The sequence below is a fragment of the Nicotiana sylvestris genome, chromosome 6, assembly GCF_000393655.2.
Source record: "Nicotiana sylvestris chromosome 6, ASM39365v2, whole genome shotgun sequence".
Taxonomy (NCBI): domain Eukaryota; kingdom Viridiplantae; phylum Streptophyta; class Magnoliopsida; order Solanales; family Solanaceae; genus Nicotiana; species Nicotiana sylvestris.
In genome coordinates this window covers 189,925,559-189,949,579 of record NC_091062.1, presented here as the reverse complement: position 1 = coordinate 189,949,579, position 24,021 = coordinate 189,925,559, and the positions used below count along the sequence as shown (strand labels likewise).

The 24,021-nt window shown below is 38.0% G+C and overlaps 2 protein-coding genes across 2 annotated transcripts; one reads left to right on the top strand and one right to left on the bottom strand.

The window, feature by feature from the left end:
• Window positions 1-571: 571 nt before the first annotated feature.
• Window positions 572-5,111, bottom strand: LOC104248557 (peptidyl-prolyl cis-trans isomerase FKBP62). Its single transcript, XM_009804833.2, has 13 exons — window positions 4,731-5,111; window positions 4,080-4,166; window positions 2,968-3,228; window positions 2,804-2,878; window positions 2,641-2,721; window positions 2,359-2,553; window positions 2,173-2,271; window positions 1,888-2,063; window positions 1,667-1,789; window positions 1,405-1,551; window positions 1,158-1,285; window positions 943-1,063; window positions 572-858 (listed from the first exon to the last, which is right to left on the bottom strand). Exons 1-13 carry the CDS (start codon window positions 4,906-4,908, stop codon window positions 808-810), a joined length of 1,722 nt encoding a protein of 573 aa, XP_009803135.1. The 5' UTR covers window positions 4,909-5,111; the 3' UTR covers window positions 572-807.
• A 17,449-nt stretch (window positions 5,112-22,560) lies between these two features.
• Window positions 22,561-23,756, top strand: LOC138871843 (GRIP domain-containing protein RUD3-like). Its single transcript, XM_070149750.1, has 4 exons — window positions 22,561-22,677; window positions 22,947-23,041; window positions 23,198-23,558; window positions 23,643-23,756. Exons 1-4 carry the CDS (start codon window positions 22,561-22,563, stop codon window positions 23,754-23,756), a joined length of 687 nt encoding a protein of 228 aa, XP_070005851.1.
• The last annotated feature ends 265 nt before the right edge of the window (window positions 23,757-24,021 follow it).

Below are 24,021 nucleotides of genomic sequence, written 5' to 3'. Positions count from 1 at the left end.
TTATTTTTTGGACTTTTAATATTGTGTATATAATTAATTTTTATATTAAGATATTTATAATTTTAATTTTATATCCTATTTTTTTGATATATTAATTTTTGTATATATTATATTCATATATTTCATATTTATATAAAATTATAAGTTAATTTTATTATCTAATATTGCTAAAATTGAAAAGTGAAAGCTAAAATTTACAATACATAAAATAAAAATAAGTAATTATATATTTGTTTGAAGGAAATAAAAAATGAAATTTAAATAGAATATAATAATATAATAAAAAAGAGAGAAGAAATATTATTTTTTGGTGTAAAAAATAATGTAATGGTTGAAGTAAATTTGGTGTTACACTATTTTGGTGTGAAATTTGGTGATGTCTTAATGCTTAGGTATTTTACAGTTTGACTCTTCAGCCGACGCTTAAATATGCATGTTATCAGCAACATCCAACCAGCTGCCAGCATCTTTGCTTGCAGTTCACGAATCAACAGGTGAATAAACCGGTTTTTTACTTCCATCTAAATTAATTTCATTACTCCACTTAATAAAAGGATTAACACACCACAAATAAATTGTGGAACACGAATTTACCTTAAAAGACTATTACAGGGGGATCCACTTAATATCGGAAATAACCAATACAAAGTCCGAAATTTCAGTCAGCTTATTCAGCAAACACTTTTTCCTAATGTCCACTATAACGACTCGGATTACACATATCAAAGCTCGTCATCTCATGGAAACTATCCCTATGCCAGAAAATAATGATGATTCTTTTATGTGATATCTCATGTCCAAGTCAAGTTATGCTTTGCTATCTATGCTCATTGGTTCTGGTTCCTTCGAAGCAGATTTCTGCACAACACAATGTCATGGGTCAATATTAGAACAAGGGGTAAAGCTAGGCAAAGTCGAGGGGTTATATAGTCTGAAACTTACAGATGAATTTGCCGTTTCCAGTTTATTTAACTTGGCAAACATGTTTCCATAGAACTTCGCGTCCTTCTTATTGAATTCCTTGACTTTATCCTTCAGAGCTTTGTATTCAAGCTTCACATCCCTTCACATCATCAACGAGTAACAAGCTTCAGCATCATGACCAACAGATATGACACATTGGGCATCGTAATAAAGTAGACTTGGTTATTATATACCTGTTGTCAGGATCAATCTCAAGAGCTTTCTTGATGTCAAATTCAGCCAGATCCAGATCAGCCATGTTCATATATGCTTGAGCTCTGCGGTAAAGAGCTTTGACATTGGTGCTCTCCAGTTCCAACACCTGCCGCTCTCACACACAAATCAGTGAGAGAAAAAAAGAAATGCCTAGAATCTATACTTCAAGGATGAGTTTTTCAGGAAGGGGCGAGGGGACGATTTATATGCTTCAAATTCTAATACCTTGGTACACAGTTTCTCAGCCTGCTTGTAGTCTTTCAATTTCAACTTGCAAGCAGCATTATTCAAGTTGCAGCTGATTTTCAACGCTTTAGACTGTTTCTTCTCCTCCTCACTGAAGGAAGTATCATACTCGATGAATTTGGCAGCCTGCACTTATTAAATTGTACAGTTAGGCAAACCAGGCAGACATAGCTTCTCGCTGCTTGAGAGAATAAAGACCCAGTAATCTAGCTCCGAACTACTGTAAAAGCTAAATATCTACCTTCTCGTATCTCTTAGATGCTCTTGTGTATTTACCAGCCTTAAACAGTGCATTCCCTTCTTCTTTCTTCTTGCCAGCAGCCTCAATTTTCTCCTGAGTATTCATATCCCATGATTCCTTGTCCTACAGACACCAATGAGAGAATATGATATACATATATATCCAGACACGTTGCCAAATAGCTTACAGTTAGAAATAAAAAGAAAGAAAACATCACATACCTTGACAAAGGAAACAAGTTCAACCTCATAATGCACGGTTGAATTAGGAGGAATAACAACTAAATCTTGCTTTGACTCAGAAGAACCAAAGGCATATTCGGGTGCAATTGTAAGCAGTGCCACTTCACCCTTCTTCATTGTCATTACAGCTCTATCTAGCCCATCTATAACTTGCTCTGTTCAGGGTAAATCAGAGCTCAATCAATACTAGTCAGAGAATAATAGAACAGTGAAAATCACAAAGCAATGATCTCCGGAGAGATAACAATGTATTGGAAATCATACCTTCATCTGTCTTAAACTCAAAAAGTTCATCTTCATTTTCCCCATCATGGCCCTTCTTTATGAAGACTGTGCCATCTTGCAGCTTGCCGATCAGTTTTACTGCAATATGCAAACCGAAACAACTGTCATATCAGAGTATTCATGTATCTTACAAGCACAAACTATTAAGATTTTCCCGTGACTTACATTTAACTACAGCTCCTTCATTGGGTTTCTCATATCCTTCCCCTTCTTTCAAGATCTTCTTTACTACTTTCTTGTCATCAGTAACACTTGAAACAATTTTCCACGAGACCAACTCCAAGTTGATTTGTAGTGTAGCATTAGGTGGGACTGCTCCTCCATCACTCGAGGCTGGTTTTCCTTTCTCTCCAAAGCCATCTGCAGCAAAAGAAATCAGACATGTTAATGAGATCCCTCTTATTGGAAAACGACTACAAAAGTCACTTATCAGCAAGCGTCACTTACATTGTGGCTTCACTGTCAACTGGACCTTTTCACCTTTCTTCATAGTTTTCACAGCCTTAGCAAGAGCAGGGCAGAAATAACCTGTTCCATTAAGGATGTCAGAGCACAAACTGCATTATTTTACCTAATAAAACATTGCAGGGCATATGAAGTCAAAGATTACCATCTTGAACAGTGAACTCCACACCATCTGATTTTCCCACCACTGTGCCATTTTCGAGCAGAGCTTCGTACTTGACTAAATTATGAGGCAAAAGAAAATGCTTAATCCATGTTCCAAAAAGATATAAGCATAGACCCCTCTGAATTGAAAATGATAAAACATACCCAGTACTTCGTCAAGATCCTTTGGGTTTTCCCATTTCTCTCCCTCAGCAAGGATCTTCTTGAAAATTCCACCGTCCTTACAAATGTCTTTTACGCTCGCCCATGATAGCAATTCAACATCAAATTGCAGAGTGGTATTTGGTGGGATAGTTGGAGGAGAACCACTCTCTCCATAAGCCAGCTCCGGAGGAATAGTGAAAATAGCATTTTCACCTTTCTTCATGGTCTTTATACCTTGATCCCATCCTTTAATTACTTGTCCTATTATAAGTTGGAAAAAAATCAGCATGTCAGCTTTAGATTGAAGAAAAGACTTTCTCATCTAATGGAAAAACTAATTACCTACACATCAGAGACTTGCTCATAATGAAGAATTCTGTATTTTCTTGGTGTTAATAGGATTTCATATACAATTCAATTTCAAACAAATCCACTATCGGTTAACATTCTTTAATAACCATCAGTCGTCTCAACCCTTAATATCTAGGATTGAGGATGATAATTGAGATCTAACTTGACATGCTAGAGTCGTCCATTACAATCATCTTTCACAGAAACATGAAAACTAATCACGGAGGAAGCTATAAAAGTGTTAATGAATCACTGTCACTGCATTTTCAGATTTTCATTTATCAAAATTTTACTGTCGTAAAGTTCAGACCTATTTAACGAGCTAAAAAGAACCTACATTACATTATAAAATTGAGGACAGGCTTTACAGGTTACCATATGAACTCCGCTTCACTAAAACCCCTATGCACATTCTGCTCTGATCAAGCCTCTTTCACTTCAATGATAGAAAATGTCTTAACGATTTGTCTTTTATAGCAATTTAGAGGCTCTGAAATAGAACAGGTCCCTCGAACTCATAATATCTCTAACAGTTCAACTGGTGCATTTTCTGGCTTCATAATACAGTAAATGCCTAAAACAGACTAATTCTAAGAGACTCCTTTAAGCAGAGCAGCCAATGCAACATAAACATGCCGCATCTTGCAAATAAAATTCATTTATTATATCAAATCACTGACAATTACTCACCGACCATTAACCAGCAACTACCAAAAAAAAAAAAAAGAAAGAAAGAAAAAGTTAAGGAGACTTTCACTAACCTTGACCAAGAGTGAACTTGAACGGGTCCCCCCTATCGCGACTGGAATCGAACTTGGTTCCGTCAAGCAGAGTACCAGTGTAATGAACTGACAGTTAATGCAAAAACCACGTGAGCTCAAACTACACAATAGCACGAACAAATTCAAACTTATGGCAAGGTAGATGATACAGTTGGAACTAATTCATCCAAATACCATAGCAATGAGCTAAAATTAATCCAAATATCCTTGTAAGTGCACAAAAACACAATAAATTGAACTAATTCAGATTTATAGCAAGTTAGATCAAACAATTACAACTTAATTAATCCAAAATCCATAGCAATGAGCTCGGAATCAATCCAATGACTCTTGCAAGCGCAAATAAACATTAACATGAACAACTTCAGTGTTCTAGCATGGCAAATAATACAATTGCAACTAATTAATCCAGCGACCATTTTAAGAAATTATGATTTAATACAACGAGCATTGTAACTTGTAAGCACAAAAAACACATTAACATGAAAAGAAACAGGTCTTTTTGGAACTGCAGATAATACTAATGCAATTAATTATCTTCGACTTCATTTCGAGGACAAATAACACATTAACATGAAAAAAAATCAGATTTTTTGGCATCACAAAATAAAACTGCAGTTAATTAATTACCTTCAACTTCATCACCAGACTCAGGAGTCTCCCATCCTTCACCTTCCTTGACAAGCTTCTTCTTCAGACCTTGATTTCCGATTTCCTTCTCCTCCCCGACTTTCATTATCGGGTCGTCGGGGAGATCCATATCCTCGTCCATTCCTTCTGCCGGTGGAATATCAAAATCCTCTTCCATTTTTCCGCCAAATACAAAATGCAATTACAATGAATTGAGAGAAAGAGAGAATCGAACTCGGTGAAGCAAATAATGGCGTTGTTGTGAAGGGAGAAGATGGGGGAGGCTTAAATGGTGTGAAAAAAAAGGGGGTTTAGGTTCTAGAGTGTTCTAAGGTTTTAGAATGAGCTTTAGCGTGACGAAGGGTCAGGATGCTTCTGGATATCTTCAATTTTGTTAACTAATTATGGATTTAGTTTATACTTCACATAATTATGGGGACCACTGCTTGTACGATTCTTATTGATCTAACGGCTGCTCTTTAAAGTTAGAGACACGTGTGTAGCAAATGAGGTTGAGTTCGGGCGAATTTAAAAACGGGTCGGGTAAGAAATACAAGGGTCATTTACATCTATACCCGCTTTTTTGTCATGTTTTAACTTGTACCCGTTTTGCAAAAAAAATTACAAGTGTACCCACTTTTTCGCGTAACTTCTGCATACGGGGCTAAAGTAGCAAAGACAATCACACAAAACTTCAACATTCTAGTAGACGGGCCTGAAGTAGCAAGTGTGCTGAACCAAGTGTGCTAAAATTTTTGTTTGTAATTGCTTAACTTAAGCATAGTAGCTTAAGTTTTGTTCTCTATTTGCTGAAGTTTTTGTTTGTAATTGTACTAAATAAGCTGATGTTTTTTTGTCCTAGATTCATTAGTTTTGTCATTAAGCTTTTTCAAAAACTTCAGCAGAAGATGCTTAAATTATTTAGTTCATTTATAAAAACTTCAGCACTAAAAAACTGAAGTTTTTTTGTCCTAGATATGCTTTTTCAAAAACTTCAGCAGAAGATGCTGAAATTATTTAGTTCATTTGTAAAAACTTCAGCACTAAAAGCTGAAGTTTTTTTGTCCTGAATTCATTAGTTTTGTCCATAAAGTTTTTTCAAAAACTTCAGCAGAAGATGTTGAAATTATTTTGTTCATTTGTAAAAACATCAGCACTATATAAGTTGAAATTTTTGAAAAAGCTTTCTAATATACTAGATAAATAATCAGATTGACAATAGTATCTAAATCATAAATTTTGGAAACAACAAACGTGAAAAGAACAGAATTATCATTGTCTACTAACTTACGTACGTGGAAATATTCACAAATTATTGTCTACTAACTTGCATAATTATTTATAATTTATTTTTAAATACTCTGATAAACATATTTATGGCAATCATCCCATGAACTGAAGTTTCATAGCAGCACCAACAACAGTAGAAGAAAGAAGAAGAAGAAGAAGAAGAAGAAAACGAAGGAGGAGAAAGAGGAGGAGAAAAGCGACTGAAGTTGTTTAAAAAGTAGGTACAAGTTAAAACTTTTTTAAAAAAATGGTATAGGTTAAATGGGGGCGACCAAATAGGGCGCCCCGTGCAATTTTTACGAAATACAATTCAATTGGTTCATTTTGGAAATTTGTATTAACTGTACAAGGAAAACTTATTTAAATTTAAATTTTGTTTAAATAATACAATCATTAATTTGCGACATAAAATTCGGCATTACTAATTGGGAATATAGTGGTCATTTTTGTAATCGTTTTATTTCAATTTTAGTTCCTATGTTGTTTTTCACCAAAGATAATGTAAAAATTACACGGGGCGTCTTATTTGATCGCTCTCATTTAACATATATCCATATTTTTAAAATTATTTAACTTATATCCTAATTTTAACACTTCAGACGCCTCCTCTTCTTCCTCCTAACCTATGCGTTCGCCAATAGCAGCACCTAACTTCAGACTCAAATGTCTGAAGTTTATACTTTAGTATCTGAAGTATATACCCCATATGTTTGACAATCTTAGCCAAATATCTGAAGTTCATAACCAAATGTGTGAAGTGAATGTCAAAATATCTGAAGTTTATATCAAAATGACTGAAGTTCATAGAAAAATATATGAAGTACATAATTGAACTGAAGTTTGCCCTTGCTTATGAACTGAAGTTTGTTTGATTGCCTTTGCAAGTCAGGCCAAACTTCAGGCGAAAATATCTGAAATTTTGCTTTGATAAGGCTACACTTCAGGCAAAAAATTCTGAAGTTCAAACTTCACACATACACAATTGAACCGAAATTTGCGTGGTGGCCTTTGCAAGTCAGGCCAAACTTCAGGCAAAAACATCTGAAATTTTTGCTACTTCAGGTCGTATGTCTGAAGTTACGCGAAAAGTCGATACGCTTGCAATATTTTTTGCAAAACTAGTATAAGTTAAAAGGTGACCCAAAAAGGGGGTATAAATGCAAATGCCCAAAGATATTTGACCTTCAATTGCCATTAAGATATACCTTTTAAATTCAATTATACTGGGAGTTAATGATGACTGGCGAGATCAGTTTTATGGAGGAGCGTTCCGACGAATTTTGTGGCTTAAAACCAAACTTTAATAAAGGGCCTTAACATTTTTTTTTAAATTATTATCTTATTTTAAGTCTATTTTTCTACCTTTTTAGATGCAAAATTATTAATAATTATCTTATAATCAATTTCTTTTAACAAGTCTTTCTCAATTGACAATATATGTCAAATTTATTTTCCCTTTTTATACAACTTCCCATGTAATTTTACTTTTCACTTCACAAAATTTCTTTTTAACTTATATATAACATATTAGGTATAACAAAAAATAGGGCCCCTACAAATGTGAGGCCTAAAACAGTTGCTTTACCTGCTTTAGGGAAGGGTCGTCCCTGATTTTATGCTTCATTACAAATATTTTATTAGTCATATGGTTACTTGCATATTTTTTTGCAAAATTACTTTATTCTATGCAAATTATAGCAGACCATAAAAGATCAATCACATTCGAAGTTTACATACGATTTGCTTATGCAAGGGAAAGTTTACTTTTTGCTCCTTAACTTTTCTATTACATATAAATCCTAAACTCTAAACTTTTAGTTTAATAATTACGGCGCGAGAATAACATTAGCATATCTGTCAACAATGCAGCGGAAGAATTGTTGAACTCACCATCAAAATAATAGCACCAAGTCGTATTCTAAATCTCCAGAAAACAAAGTTTTTGTTCCACCAATTAGATGACCTAACTTGTGCGTGTTTTTCGTATAGAAAGGATTAGTCAGAGAAAATTCTTAATACTTGAAAGTTCTGTGTTTTCTCCTTAATATAAATAGGCAGAGTAATAACGGTTAAGTAAGATAACCCACCACTCCCCTTTTTGCACGTTCACTTTAGTAGGAGTTTGTGATTTATTGGTAACTTTCCTTAACCTCTTTCACTTATCTCTCCTAACTAGGTTGGGTCAGCCCACACGGAGCGACCCATGACCCATAATCCAACATCTCCCACTTCCAACATCTCCCATTTCGCTCATAGTGGGCTTGACTGATGTCTTTGACACACAGTTCATACTAGCAAATAGTTGGTGCGACCTGCGAGCACAAAGAGCTGTAACATTACAAAACCAATTAAAGGTTGTACTAAAGCTCTATGTAGAAATCTAATCACATACGGAAAGGATTCACTACTAGCATGAGGATATTATTTACTCGCAATACCCCAGACATCATTCGCTATTCCAGTAGCTACTTATTTGATTCTTCATCCTCGAAAGAGGCAAACTCGAGTTCTCATATAACATTGTATACCCAATTATACCCAATGCCCTCATGGTAAGTGTAATGGTCAATCTATGTGATTGGTTTTCAATATCTTGGCCTTATGTTTCTTATGTTTTGATGATCTAACAAACTTATTATGAAGAACTAGATAAAGAACCTGGCCCACAGGGTATACATTTCATGTGACCTGGTCGAAGTCTGAAATCAACAAATGGATGAACGACCACAGGGAGGAACACAACAGGAACCTGGTGATTTGGTTCCTCAGGGTTCTCCGACACAAGCACAAGACAGTGACTGTACGCAAACATTATAAAGAAAAATACAACAGGGACCTAGTCTCTTAGGGTTCTCTAACAGAAGTATAAGTCAAATGAACAGCTGGAACGTAGCAGAAAAAAGTGACCATCTAGCAACTGTCACAGAAGAGGAACACAACTAGGACCTGGTCCGTTGGTGTGTCCTGACAGAAGTACAAAGTCGACTATCCAGCTGGAACGCAACTGCCTAGAAGTGGCTGTGCAGACAGTACATCAGTCACTTCTCATTGGGAAGAAGCATACACTAAGAGTTGACATCACTATCTATTGTGATATCTTTTGTGATATGCAAGACACACCATTCTTTGTGCATTAAGTGATATTCTCTCAAGCAATAATAGTATTCGTCTAGCATTGAAGTCACTGGTGTATTAAGAATAAGAAGACAACTCCACTAAGGATCACTTTCTTAATGAGTTTATGTATATCCGTAGTTGAGTTATAATTTTGTTATTTGTTCGTCATTGTAATTCCTAGTTTGCTTTCTTAGAAGCGTTTTCTTAGGAACAAACCAAAATTCGTAAACTTCTGAGTTTATATTGTGACTAGGGATAGTCATAAGTTTAAATCCTTTGTAACTAGGATATTTATAGAGTGGCTTGTGGTGGGTGCATCACAAGTTAGTTGAAGTCTTTGCAATAGGGTTTTTGCAAAGTGACTTGTAATAAGGAGATTGCAAGTTAGTGAAGTTAAAAGCCTACAAGAGTAGGTTGTGGTTTTTTGATCCCCTTGTGTGGGATTTTTCCACGTAAAAATCCCTTGGTTTCTTTACTTTCAATCTTTACAACATTCTAAGCAACATCTCATATAGGACCAAGTACTCTATAGTTTGGTGGACTCATATAAACTAACAATTGGTATCAGAGTGAGGTTTCTCCTATCAGGCTAACACCTAGGAAGGATCCTTAATGGCTGCTCCACCAAACTTTGAAGAAGGACAATCAATCTATAGACCTTCCAGTTTCAAAGGTCAATACTATGGCTGGTGGAAAACCCGCATGCATGATTTTATGATAGCAGAAGATTCAGAAATGTGGGACATCATTTGTGATGGTCCACATGTTCCCATGAAGAAGCTTGAAGAAACAGGACCAATGGTGCCGAAAGGGAGAAAAAAGTACAGCGACATTGACAGAAAAGCTGTAGAAAAGAACTATCGTGCTAAGAAAATCTTGTTGTGTGGAATAGGACCCGATGAGTACAATAGAGTCTTAGCTTGTGATACTGCCAAAGAAATATGTGAAGCTTTACAAATCGCACACGAAGGAACTACTCAGGTCAAATAGTCCAAGATCGACATGCTCACCACTGAATATGAGTTCTTTAGGATGAAGGATGATGAGTCCATACAAGATATGCACACCAGATTCACCTCCATCATAAATGAGCTTCACTCACTTGGAGATGTCATTCCTAGAAATAAGCTTGTAAGGAAAATCTTCAGTGTTCTACCTGGGTCTTGGGAAAGTAAGGTAAATGCCATCACTGAAGCTAAAGATCTACAAACTCTGACCATGGATGAGTTGATTGGTAATCTGAAGACATACGAAATGGAAAGAAAGAAAGACAGTGAAAGAAGAGAGCCCAAGAAGGAAAAGAACCTGGTACTTAAGGATGAAAGCAGTGACTCAAGTGATGAAGATAGTGACAATACCCTATCTTACTAAGAGATTTCAAAAGATGTTCAAAGAAATGGTGGTATACCAAGTGGGGCGGTTCAAGTAAAACAAGGAACAACGATCTCTATCACAGATATGGAAAGTCGGGGTATTTCATCAAATACTGCCCACTCGCAGGAGCAATACAAGCAAAATCCTGACAAAGCGGGAAAAAGGAACCTGGTTCCAGATGAACGATTCAATCGAAAAAATGCTGCTGATAATATTGTTAAGCAGGCTCTTGCTGCTTGGGGAGACTCCTCGAGTGAATTTGAAAGGAAATCAGATGCAGAAAAAAGTTCCATGATGGCAGTGGAAACTGAAGCAACGAAGTACGATTCACTGTTCGCGCTGATGACTCAGTCAGATGATGATGATGAAGAAGATGAAGTAAACTTTAGGGATGTTCAGAGAAATCTGAAATCCTACTTTTCTAAGAAGATAAGGTCTTTATCTAATGTCCTAATTGATGCCTATTATAGCCTTATAAATGATAAGGAGATCCTGACCATAGAGCTAGGAGAGGCCGAACAATCTAGAGATGATCTAGTAGTCTATGTAACGGACTTAAATGAGACCGTAGTTAATCTTGAAAAAGAAAAGGAAGCCTTGAATGAAAGAATAACTAGTGTGGAAAATGAGAGACGATTTGATGGTAGTGGTTGTTGATCTAAAAGAAAAAATAGAAGGCCTTAACAATGAGAAACACACCTTAGAAGAAAAAATTGCATCTACTGAAGAAGAAAGGGATGACCTGTTAGTAATATGCACTGATATAGAGGAAACCATTGAGGGAATCAATAGAGAACACAGGAATGTAAGTCTTGGAAAAGAAAAGGAAGTAGCCAGTAAGACTCATGTCATGCTTGAAAAGGAGTTAACTGTTGTGAAAACCAGTCTTTGTAGTGAACTCGAGAAGAATCAACAACTTCAATCTAAAGTGAAGAAAGTAAGAATTGATCTTGAGAAATTTTTGAAGTGGACCTGGTCCTTAGATGCTGTCACTACCATGTATCATAACAATAGTGGGAACAAGCAGGGCATCGGGTTCCAAAGGGAGAAAACTCCTTACAACCCTCACAGCAAGTATGTCACTGTACTTGATAACTGGCTATGTACCCACTGTGGGAACAATGGACATTTTAAAGAAAATTGCCAGGCCAGGGTTCAGTCTGCTCAGAAAAACAAAATGTTTACTGATAAAGTGACTACTAACAAAGGACCAGGTACCACTCGCAAGAAGCGGATGTTGCCTGCATGGACTAGGAAAGCCCTCATTCATCCTTTCTATCATAACAAGGGACTCAAACTAGTTTGAGTTCCTAAATCTAACCCTTGATTTGTATGTGTAGGGAATAGTGAGAGGAAACGGACTGCGATGGACTATGGTCTGTGGATGCTTAAAAGCATGCAACTAAAAAACATCATGAATCTCTTCTCACTAAAAGCCTTGCAGGAAGGGAATGTATCCTTAAAAAGGAAGTAGAGGGTACATTCTCAGTGAATGAAAAGTTGGAAAGGTTCGTTTGGCACTTAGGTGGGAACGTGTACTATGTGAATGGCCTAAAAAGTACAGTCACCAATCTGATAACTGGCCAAGTGGTCTCAGCGGACAAAGGAAACAAGAACATCTATTTCGATTAATTATGAATCTCCATAAGCTGGTGGTATGAGATGGGTGAAGTCGCATGAAGGATTGGTATATACAAGCTTCTCACCTCCGAATAAATTAACTCAGCAGGATCTGGTCCGTGGTTTGCCAAACTCAAGAGTCACCTGGACACGGGTTCACAAAACAAAGGAGAAGACTCTCGAGGTGTTAATGGTTCTTGCCAAATAGATTCAAACAAAAAAAGGGGGGGGGGAGAAGGGATCACGCACAATTTCCCAACACCAAGGATTCCACAGCAAAATGGTATTGTTGAAAGAAAGAACGGAACTGGAAAATGCGACATGGACGATACTCATCGACTATGGAATCACCAAGAAATTCTGGGCAAAGGCAATAAATACTGCTTCTACTTGGTGAATAGGTGTCTGATCAGGTCCCTCCTGAATCAAAACCCACCATGAGCTGCCAAATGGAAGAAAATGCCCTCTTGACTAAAAGACAACCCATCTGAGAACCATCTTGACTGAAAATAACATGCTCTCGACAACAGGAAAGATCAGCTTGAAAGTTTAATGCAAATGACGAACGAAGGAATCCTTCTGGGGTACTCTCCACAAAGCAAAGCCTCAAAGTCTCCAACAGGGCACACTAAATGGAAGGACGTGCTCATAGGGTATTCAACAAGACACCTCCTCTAGCCAAGGAAGAAACGGTGATGATCAATATAATGAACCAACTCTGGTCCTTGGGAAATGACTGAGGCTTCAAATAGGGAGGCTGATAAAATGAGTAGATGAAGGAGACTGACGAAACACAATGCAACATTATCCTCCACGTCTCACAAGGAACCTGGTACTTCACATACTACCATTGAAGCTGAAGGAAGAGTAGAGATGCAACTCATGGCATTCCACAAGCAACAGAACACAGAGTGTGGGAAAATCAAATTAACCTCCAAATTTCCCCTACCAATCAAACTTCAGTTTCAAATTGGAAACACAAAGGCTCCCATCTGCGTGACAAGTCAATCACCTTCCTTTATTCTTTAGTTAGATGAGTATTCAAAAAAAATCTTTTTCTTTAGTCCCTTCTACATCTCCACTCCTGAATAGAATCCAAGGTGTAAGTCCATAGGAATCCTACTTGAAGGCTGCCCACAGAAGTTTGAGATACCTTAAGGGAACTCAGGACCTGGTCCTATGTTACCCCTCAGGTGTCAGTGTCTTTAATCCTGTTGGGTATGATGATGTTAACTATGCAGGTTTTTCTGTGGAAAGGAAAAGCACTTCTGGAATGATTCACTTGTCATGATTCATGCCTCATCCTTTGGGAAACAAGGAAGCATAACTCAATGGCCTCGTCAAAAACTGAAGAAAAATCTCAAAACAAGAGGACCAAGCACATTGAGGGGTGAGATTATCTTCTGAGGGTCAAAATAAAGAAAGGGTTGATCTGTGGAAAGTCTTGCAGAACAAAAGACCAAATTCTAGATATTTGTATCAAATCCTTGAGTAGAGAACATTCTGGATCAAACAAGGTGAAGAGGGGGTCATAAAGAGTCTAATGAAGAACCCGATCCTCCATCAACTGGATATGCAAGACACCGTCAGGTAAAGTTAGCTAAAGTATTTTCTGACCAAGCCTAACTCACATCAATACCGTTGTAGGTAAACACACATGACAATCATAGAAGCTAAAGGTACAGTTATGAACTATGAGAGATGAGCTGCTAAAACCTTTATCAAAATATTGTTCAGGCATCAGGTTCCTGTACCTTAGGTTAGTAGTAATGTGCTTATTCTGCATGCCTTCTCAAAAAAAAAATTAAATGTGTTTAACAAAATTAACTCAACTGCCACATCGTCCGACTTTTCAAAGTCTGCATGACATGTCTTGTCTTTCAAATCCCTTAATCCCCTCTTCACGGTAACACTTACCCATAAACCTATCACCATTTCTAGAACCATTTAGAACCTGTTTCTCTCTCTTTCTCATCATTAGCCCTTCTTCCAATAAAACTTTCTCTCTCTCTCACGACAAGTCATGAACCTTCATCTCCTTTGTATTGCTGGGATCTTTTCTCCATCTCTGTCTCTCACTCTACTCATCTACCAAGTACTCCTCTAATGGCGATCGAATAATCGTCTCCTTCTCCCACCGTTAACACCGCCCCCACTTTCTTATTATCTTTGAAATCATCCCCAGAGCGTCACTATTTCGCACCTTCTATTACCTTACCCACTCCTGGCTCCTTCTTAGTTCCTACAGTTTTCCCTTTTCTGATAAATCCTGTTTACCATCATTTTGAAAACCCTATGTCTAGTCACTCCTATGATCTCATCAAAGAACACTCATGAGGTTTTACTCCTCAAGTGTCAGATGCCCCTAAGGATGATCCTGATCAGTATCTGAACTCTTCCATGTTGGACTTTGTGACTCTCAAAGAGTCACCAGAAAAAGAAGTAGCACATAACTCATCGCTATAGCTGCTGAGAGTCTGATGAATGAAGGTGCATATCTCTCGTCTGAGTACCAGGGGGAAGAAATTCCATTCCTAGGAGATGGAAGAACCACAACACTTCTCGAGTCTTTGGCTCATGAGATATTCTTAGAAAAACCTTCTAATGAACCTGTTTCTCTTCCATACAAACTCACTCTTGCACCTCCTTATCACTCCAGGCTCATAGAGTCTTCCTCCAAATCTCCCACTATCAGGTCACAACAGCAAGAGAGTTTTGAATCCACATTGCTTAAAAGTAAGAGGAGTGTTAAGACAAGGAAAAAGAGAAAAGTGAATCTAAGGGATTTTGTCACTCATAAGAGTATGCCAGTAAACTGGATTGACAAAAAAGCTCCAAGGGAACCCGGTTCCTTAGTACAACAATATGTGAAAGCTCAAAAGTCTATGAAAAAGGCCTCCGATGAAACTATTGAGGAACATAAAGGGTCATCCGTGAAGGATAACAACAAGTCTAAACGGAGTCAAACTGAGCTAGTCGTGTCTAAGGACAATACTGTGGAGATAGCAAACTGGAAAGGAAAGTCTGCTGAAGAGTCTAGCAAATGAAAACGGGAAACTATTAAAGAAACTGGTTCACTGAGGCCCATGCCCTATGATAGTAGTCTTTGGCAGCAGAGATTAAGAACTCAAAAAGTGTTGTGGGGTCGTACATTTGATCCAGCAATTTCTAAGATGGCAGGCATGAGACAAATTCTGGAGATTGTGAAATTTCAACAATGGGAACACTTGTTTTATGGGAGCATGCCTCTGGTGTACGAAGATGCGGTACAAACTTTCTACGCATCTCTCTTCACTGTTGAGGGGGATCACATTTGTGCGCTCGTAAATGGAGTAGACATTGTACTCGACGCTTCAGCATTGGGAAAGGTTCTCAAAATTCCATGTGAAGGGATGTCCTCAGTCAAGGGTGTCTGTGGTGTCAACTTTAGGAGAGCCATCATAAAAGAGCAAGCTATTCAGTAGGGGGAACATGTGCATAAGAAGGTATTACTTCCTGAATATTAGCTTCTTTTTGAACGGGTCAATAAGGTGCTCTTACCTCGTTCTGAGAGGCGATCTATTGCTATAAAATCGGATATGGTCTTAATGGAAGCGCTTGATGAGTTTGTTCCTATCAATTTGCTAGCGATTATGATAGATCATATGCAAAAAGTGGCAAACTTCAAAGGTGGGAATCATGGGCTACCATATGGCTTTCTCCTCACTCAAGTGTTTAGATTCTACAAGGTCCCCTTAGGGAATCCCAGAGTATGCACCCGCAACCAGACCTTCTCTAAGACCACTTTAGAATAATGTGAATGTGTATAAAGAGTTGGTGGAAGCATCTCGACCATTTCTCAGCTGATCAACGCTTAAAATGTAGCTTCTGAAGAGATCAGAAGGTTGAGGGCTCGAAATGCCATACTAAAAACTCAGCTTAGTCAAGCAGTTAAAGGACCTAAGTCTGTCAATGAGGAAGTTGCATGACTGACAAAGGAAAATGATAAACTTCAGGCATAATTACCTGAAGAACAACTATCTGTAAATGCTCGACTGGACCTGGTTCTCAAAACCATTGCTGTCTCTTCCTTCAAGCCTCCTTCTTCTAGTGTCCCCTAGGATCCTCTTAGTGTCCAGCTATTTTTGCTTCAAACTTTTGTGACTACTATTTTATTTTTTTTTGCTTTTTGTGTGATGGAATGTTGATATTATCCATTACTGCTCCTGACTTGCTCAATCCAATGTAAACATTAACAAAACATCTCCCCTTTTTTGCGTGTACAATGCTGTGTTCCTCTGGCTTTTATTTTTTGTGATGTTGTGTGCACATATGTGGCATGAGCTAGTTGTGTTACACTTCTTTATGCTAATTACTTGCTTGTACTCTTTTTAATGATGCCAAAAGGGGGAAGAATATTGTTAGGATATTTCAGGTGAGTGGAGGAGCTCTAAGATTACGGGGGAACCAGTTTTTGGAAAATCTGAAATTAAGGGGAAATCAAAACTAAAAAGAGATCTGAGATTAAGGTAGAACTATGTGTAGTTCTGGTATCTTATCTGGTTATTTCTGCTCTAAACTAATACTATCCATGCCTAAGTTTGTCATCATCAAAAAGGGGAAAATTGATGGATTTTCAATGTCTTGGACTTATATTTCTTATGTTTTGATGATCTAAAAAACTTGTTGTGAAGAACCAGATAAAGAACCTGACCAACAGGGTATGCATTTCATGTGACCTGGTCGAAGTCTGAAATCAGCAAATGGATGAACGACTATAGGGAGGAACACAACAGGGACATGGTGATTTGGTTCCTCAGGGTTCTCCGACACAAGCACAAGGCAGTGACTATATGCAAACATTATAAAGAGAAACACAACAGGGACCTGGTCTCTTAGGGTTCTCTGACAGAAGTACAAGTCAAATGAACAGCTGGAACGTAGCAGAAGAAAGTGACCATCTAGAAACTGTCACAGAAGAGGAACACAACTTGGACCTGGTCCGTTGGTGTGTCATGGCAGAAGTACAAAGTCAACTATCCAGTTGGAACGCAACTGCCCAAAAGTGGTTGTGCAGACAATATACCAGTCACTTCTCTTTGAGAAGAAACGTACACCAAGAGTTGACATCACTATCTATTGTGATATCTTTGTGATAAAACAACCTGGTGCAAGACACACCATCCTTTGTACATTCAATGATATTCTCTCAAGCAACAATTGTATTCATCTGGCATTGAAGTCACTGGTGTGTCAAGAACAAGAAGACAACTCCACTAAGGATCAGTTTCTTAATGAGTTTATGTACATCCGTAGTTGAGTTGTAATCTTATTATTTGTTCATCATTGTAATTCCTAGTTTGCTTTCTTAGAAGCGTTGTCTTAGGAACAAACCAAAATTCGTAAACTTCTGAGTTTATGTTGTGACTAAGGATACTCAAAGTTTAAAGCCTTTGTAACTAGGATAGTTATAGAGTGGCTTGTGGTGGGTGCATCACAAGTTAGTTGAAGTCTTTACAATAGGGTTTTTGCAAAGTGGCTTGTAATAGGGAGATTGCAAGTTAGTGAAGTTAAAAGCCTACAAGAGTAGGTTGTGATTTTTTGATCCCCTTGTGTGGGATTTTTCTACGTAAAAATCCCTTGCCTTCTTTACTTTCAGTCTTTACAGCATTCTAAGCATCATCTCATATAGGACCAGGTACTCTATAGTTTGGTGGACTCATATAAACTAACAATTGGTATCAAAGTGAGGTTTCTCCTATCAGGATAACACCTAGGAAGGATCCTCAATGGCTGCTCCACCAAACTTTGAAGAATGACAATCAACCTATAGACCTCCCAGATTCAATAGTCAATACTATGGCTGGTGGAAGACCCGAATACATGGTTTTATGATGGCAGAAGATTCAGAATTGTGGGACATCATTTGTGATGGTCCACATGTTCCCATGAAGAAGCTTGAAGAAATAGGACCAATAGTGCCGAAAGGGAGAAAAGAGTACCACGACATTGACAGAAAAGCTGCAGAAAAGAACTATCGTGCCAAGAAAATCTTGATGTGTGGCATAGGTTCTGTTGAGTACAACAAAGTCTCAACTTGTGATACTACCAAAGAAATATGGGAAGCTTTACAAACTGCACATGAAGGAACTACTCAGGTCAAACAATCCAAAATCGACATGCTCACCACTGAATATGAGCTCTTTAGGATGAAGGATGATGAGTTCATACAAGATATGCACACCAGATTCACCTCCATCATAAATGAGCTTCACTCACTTGGAGATGTCATTACCAAAAACAAGCTTGTAAAGAAAATCCTTAGTGTTCTACCTGGGTCTTGGGAAAGTAAGGTAAATGCCATCACTGAAGCTAAAGATCTACAAACTCTGACCATGGATGAGTTGATTGGTAATCTAAAGACATACGAGATGAAAAGAAAGAAAGACAGTGAAAGAAGAGAGCCCAAGAAGGAAAAGAACCTGGTACTTAAGGCTAAAAGCGGCGACTCAAGTGATGAAGATAGTGACATGACCTGTCTTACTATTCTGCTTTCTTAGAAGCTTTGTCTTAGGAAAAAAAACAAAATCCGTAAACTTCCGATTTTATGTTGTGACTAGGATTAGTCATAAATTTAAAGTCTTTGTAACAAGAAGAGTCACAGAGTGGCTTGTGGTGAGAGCATCGCAAGTTAGTTGAAGTCTTTGTAATAGGGTTATTACAAAGTGGCTTGTAATAGTGAGATTGCAAGTTAGTGAAGTTAAAAGCCTACAAATGTAGGTCGTAATTTTTTGATCCCCTTATATGGGATTTTCCTCTTAAAAATCCCTTGTCTTCTTTACTTAAAATTTTATTAGCATTCTCTGCTTAACCTCATAGAGGACCAGGTGTCACACCTCCTTTTTCCGCACCCGCGAGGGGGCAGGGGAGTTTTTCCAATTAAAGGACAATCGAAACGGGATTTATTTATTTATTTCAGAGTCGCCACTTGGGAGATTTAGGGTGTCCCAAGTCACCAATTTTAATCCCGAATCGAGGAAAAGAATGACTCCATATTATAGTCTGCGTACCAGAAATCCGGATAAGGAATTCTGTTAACCCGGGAGAAGGTGTTAGGCATTCCCGAGTTCCGTGGTTCTAGCACGGTCGCTCAACTGTTATATTCGGCTTGATTATCTGATTTTATACAAATATGAACTTATGTGCAAATTTTATCTTTTAACCGCTTTATTATTATTGTTTTTAAAAGAAATATGAACATCGCTTAAAACACGTCTTTGGACTGCGTTACATGAAATGCACCCACAATCCGGAACACGTTTTATTTGATGTTTTGGGATTTGGATTCGGGTCGCATGAAATGCACACCCAGGCTTAAGAAAGTAAAATATTAAACACGCGCCTAAAGAGACTATCGCGTTATTATTTTGGGGAAGACCGTGAAATTCGCTAAACGGTCCTTCCGAATTCTAATTAAACCATACATTTTGTGAGGGCCCCGCAATCTATACGTTTTATTTGGCGAGGCTCGTCTCATTTTTATTTTTAAAGGATAAACCTACAATGACTATATTTTCTATTAAGTTCGTCTCTAAAATAAAAGAAAATCTCTTAATTATTTACATGCTGAAAAACGTAACTTATTAGTTATTAGTTTACGGCTAATGCGAATGGAAAATTGCGATCGAGTTTGTACAAAGAAAAACTGCTTTCATTTTATATTCTGTTATTCAATAATACTAGAACATGAGATTGACCATAATATCAAAACAGATTAATTATTCTCCGATTAATTTAAACTAACATTATTAGATGAAGAAAGTATACATATGCAACCTCATTATTCATTAATCATTCAACTACATCTTTATACGAAGAAAGAAAAATTATATTCAACCACAAATCTAAACAGGAGGAATTCAACAGGAACAAAGCCTGATTAATATTTCATTTTTTGCTTCAAGCCGAGATTGTACAAATGTGTACCTGGAAACAGCAGTACAAGAACAAAAGAAGGAGAAGTCAGCAGCAGTAATAACACAGCAACAGCAGATTCAGCAACATCGCAAACCAGTACAGTAGGAATAGCAGAAAACCCAGGAGACTATAAACGACTCCAAGTATAGTGAAGAAGTAAAAGGTAGGAAGGTTCTGACTATTTCAGATCTTAAGCGAGGCAATGAAGCAGTAACTATTCTTTTTCAACTTCAAAACTCTCCAAAATGAATTCTGCCCCGACGGAAAACAGAAAACTAGGCCAAGTAGGATCGCAGCAACCCACAGCTGCTCGCGAAAGATGAAACAACGTCGACAGCAGTAAGGTCAACGCGAGGGGGGCTGCTGACGGGCGTTTGGATGGTGTCGACGCGAGGAGGATGAAGCAGAAAAAGGGGTCGTTTGGATGCGAGGAAGGAGCAGCTGTGCGTTGCTTGTCGGGCTGGGGGATAGGGACAGTGACGGGTGGTGGATTTGGGGTTGTTTGTAGCGACGATGGAGGGAGCTAGGAGGAGGAGGAGTGATGATGGTTATGGGTGACGGAGTGGTTGTTTTCGTGGTGGTTTTGGGTTAGGGTTGAGGGTGGTTTTCGGACATGGTGTTTGGGTGGTGGCGATGACAGTAAGGTCGAGGGGGTATCAGACTGGTTGGTTTTGGGTAGTGGTCGACGGAGTGATGGAACTAGGAGGAGACGGGGTGGTCGTTTGGTTTGCTGTTTCGGACGTGAAGGCGTGAAGGTTTTGGAGTAGGGTTTTTGTTTTGATTTTCAGGTTTTCCAAAGGAGGAGGAAGGTGATGAACAGTGGATGCCGGGTTTAATGGAGGATCGCCGGACTGGTTTGACGGAGCTAGGAGGAGGAGGAATGGTCGTGTTTTTCCGGCGTTCGTTTGGACAGTGGTCGACGGAGGTGGCGAGACGGAGAGGGGTTAGCTGGACGGGACGTAAGGAATGGTGGTTTTGGGTGGTCTGCTAGGGTCGTTTGGTTCTTCTTCCTTTGAAGAAGAAGATCAACAGTGCATCTTTTCCTTAAAAAAAATTTCCAAGTCCTCTTTGTGTAGCTTTGCCCGTGCATTTGTAAGCTTCTGCCAAGAAAAATGAGCCCCACGCGTGGTGGGGTTCGAGACTTGTGTCCCCCATGCGTGGTGGGGTTCCCCGTGTACGGTGTTCCGTCCGTGTTCCCCACGCGTGTCCCCTCACGTGTGGTGGACTCAAATTATTATAGGCTAGGTCCGAAAGTAGGCCTAAAACCGGGTAGTTTGAACCCGAATATTATTCTTTTGCCCGGACCCGCGAAATAGGAACACGGCGTTGCTCAACTGATTATGTAAGCAAAATAACTACAAAAATAAGGCTAATAATTAACACAAAACTAGATCTTTTTTAATATTTTTTCAAGATTAAAATAACTACAAAATACTAATAAAACTATTTTTTGTAATTTTAGTTTTTAATATAAAGATAAAATATAAAGTAACATTTTTTGTATTTTTCAAAATTAAAATGACTATAAAACATTAATAGAACTATATTTTTGGTAATTTTCGAAATTATATAAAGTACAAAAATAAAGTACAATTTTTGTATTTTTTCAAGTTTATGAGAAATACATAAACTAAAATTTATATATATATTTTTGTAATTTTCCTCTTTTGCGACGAAAATAAAGTAAAAATAGTCAAAATAGTTATATTAGACCTAAATTAAATATTTAAGCTAAAAATGTGAAAATTCTCGGGGAGGGTCAAAAATCAGGTGTCTACACCAGGTACTCTACTATTTGGTGGACTCATACATTCTAATAATTGGTATCAGATCAGGTTCTTTCTAAAAGGCTAACACCTAAAAAGGATCTCAATGGCTGCTCCACCCAACTTTGAGGAAGGACAATCAACCTACAGACCTCCTAGATTTAATGGTCAATACTACGGTTGGTGGAAGACTCGTATGCATGATTTTATAATGGCCAAAGACTCAGAACTGTAGGATATCATCTGTGATGGTCCACATGTTCCTATGAATAAGCCTGAAGAAACTGGACCAATGGTACCGAAAGACAGAAAAGAGTACAACGACATTGACAGAAAAGCCATAGAAAAGAACTATTGTGCCAAGAAAATCTTGGTGTGTGGCATAGGAAACGATGAGTACAACAGAGTCTCAGCTTGTGATACTTCCAACAAAATATGGGAAGCGTTGCAAATTGCTCACAAAGGAACTACTCAGGTTAAACAGACTAAGATGGACATGCTCACCATAGAGTATGAGCTCTTTAGGATGAAGGATGATGAGTCTATACAAGATATGCACACCAGATTCACCTCCATCATAAATGAGCTTCATTTGGAGATGTTATTCCCAGAACAAGCTTGTAAGGAAAATCCTCAATGTTCTACCTAGTTCTTGGGAAAGTAAGGTAAATGCTATCACTGAAGCTAAAGATCTACAAACTCTAACCATGGATGAGTTGATTGGAAATCTGAAGACATACGAGATGAAAAGAAAGAAAGACAGTGAAAGGAAAGAGCCGAAGAAGGAAAGAACCTGGTACTCAAAACTAAAAGCAGTGACTCAAGTGATGAAGATAGTGACATGGCTTACCTTACTAAAAAATTTCAAAAGATGGTTCGAAGAAATGGTGGTATACCAAAGAGGGGCAGTTTAAGTAAAGCAAGGAACAATGATCTCTATCACAGGTGCGGAAAGCTAGGGCATTTCATCAAAGACTTCCCACTCGCGAAACAGGAGCAATACAAACAAAATCCTAACAAAGTAGCAAAAAGGAACCTGGTTCCAGACAAATGATTCAATCGAAAAAGTGATGCTGACAATATTGTGAAGCAGGCTCTTGTTGCTTGGGGAGACTCCTCCAGTGAATCAGAAAGGGAACCGGATGCAGAAAACAATTCCATGATAGCAGTGGAAACTGAAGCAACGAAGTATGACTCACTGTTCACGCTGATGGCTTAGTCTGATAAGGATGAAGAAGATGAAGACGATGAGGTAAATTTCAGGGATGTTCAGAGAAATTTGAAATCCTACTATTCTAAGAAGTTAAGGTCATTATCCAATGTTTTAATTGATGCTTATTATAGCCTTGATAATGATAAGGAGATCCTGACCTTAGAACTAGGAGAAACTGAACAATCTAGAGATGATCTGGTGGTCTGTGTAGTGGACCTAAATGAGACCATAACTAATCTTGAAAAAGAAAAGGAAACTCTAAATGAAATGATAAACAGTGTAGAAAATGAGAGACATGACCTGATGGTTGTGTCGGTTGAATTGAAGGAAACAATAGAAGGTCTCAACAATGAGAAATACACCCTAGAAGAAAAAAATTCAGCTACTCAGCAAGAGAGGGATGATTTCTTAGTGATAATCAATGACCTAGAGGAAACCATTGAGGAACTCAATAGAGAACATAGGACTGGGAGTCTTGGGAAAGGGAAGGAAGTAGCTAGTGAGACACACATCAAGCTCGAACATGAATAAAATGTTGTGAAAACTAGTCTATGTGATGAACTTGAGAAAAATCAGCAACTTCAAGCTGAATTGGTGAAAGTAAAAATTGATCTTGAAAAATCTCTGAAGTGGACCTGGTCCTCAGATGCTGTCACTGCTATGTATTTGAATAATAGTGGAAACAGGTAGGGAATCGGGTTCCAAATGGAGAAAACTCCTTACAACCCTCACAGCAAGTACGTCACTGTTCGTGATAACTGGCTGTGTACCCACTATGGGAACAATGGGTACTTCAAAGAAAATTGCCAGGCCAGGATTCAATCTGTTCAGAAAAACAAAACATTTACTGACAATGTGACTACTAACAAGGGACCAGGTACTGGTCGCAAGAAACGAATATTGCTTGCATGGACTAGAAAAGCCCTTATCCATCCCTTTTATCATAACAAGGGAT

Excerpts from the sequence above, each read along its gene's own strand:
- LOC138871843 (XM_070149750.1), top strand. The coding sequence starts at position 22,561 with ATGGATGAGTTGATTGGAAATCTGAAGACATACGAGATGAAAAGAAAG. Across the intron at positions 22,678-22,946 it reads AACTAAAAGCAGTGACTCAA|GCTCTTGTTGCTTGGGGAGA; the intron begins GTGATGAAGATA and ends ATTGTGAAGCAG. Across the intron at positions 23,042-23,197 it reads GTGGAAACTGAAGCAACGAA|CCTTGATAATGATAAGGAGA; the intron begins GTATGACTCACT and ends TGCTTATTATAG.
- LOC104248557 (XM_009804833.2), bottom strand. The coding sequence starts at position 4,908 with ATGGAAGAGGATTTTGATATTCCACCGGCAGAAGGAATGGACGAGGAT. Across the intron at positions 2,272-2,358 it reads TGAAGGAGCTGTAGTTAAAT|TAAAACTGATCGGCAAGCTG; the intron begins GTAAGTCACGGG and ends TGCATATTGCAG. Across the intron at positions 1,552-1,666 it reads CATCTAAGAGATACGAGAAG|GCTGCCAAATTCATCGAGTA; the intron begins GTAGATATTTAG and ends TAATAAGTGCAG.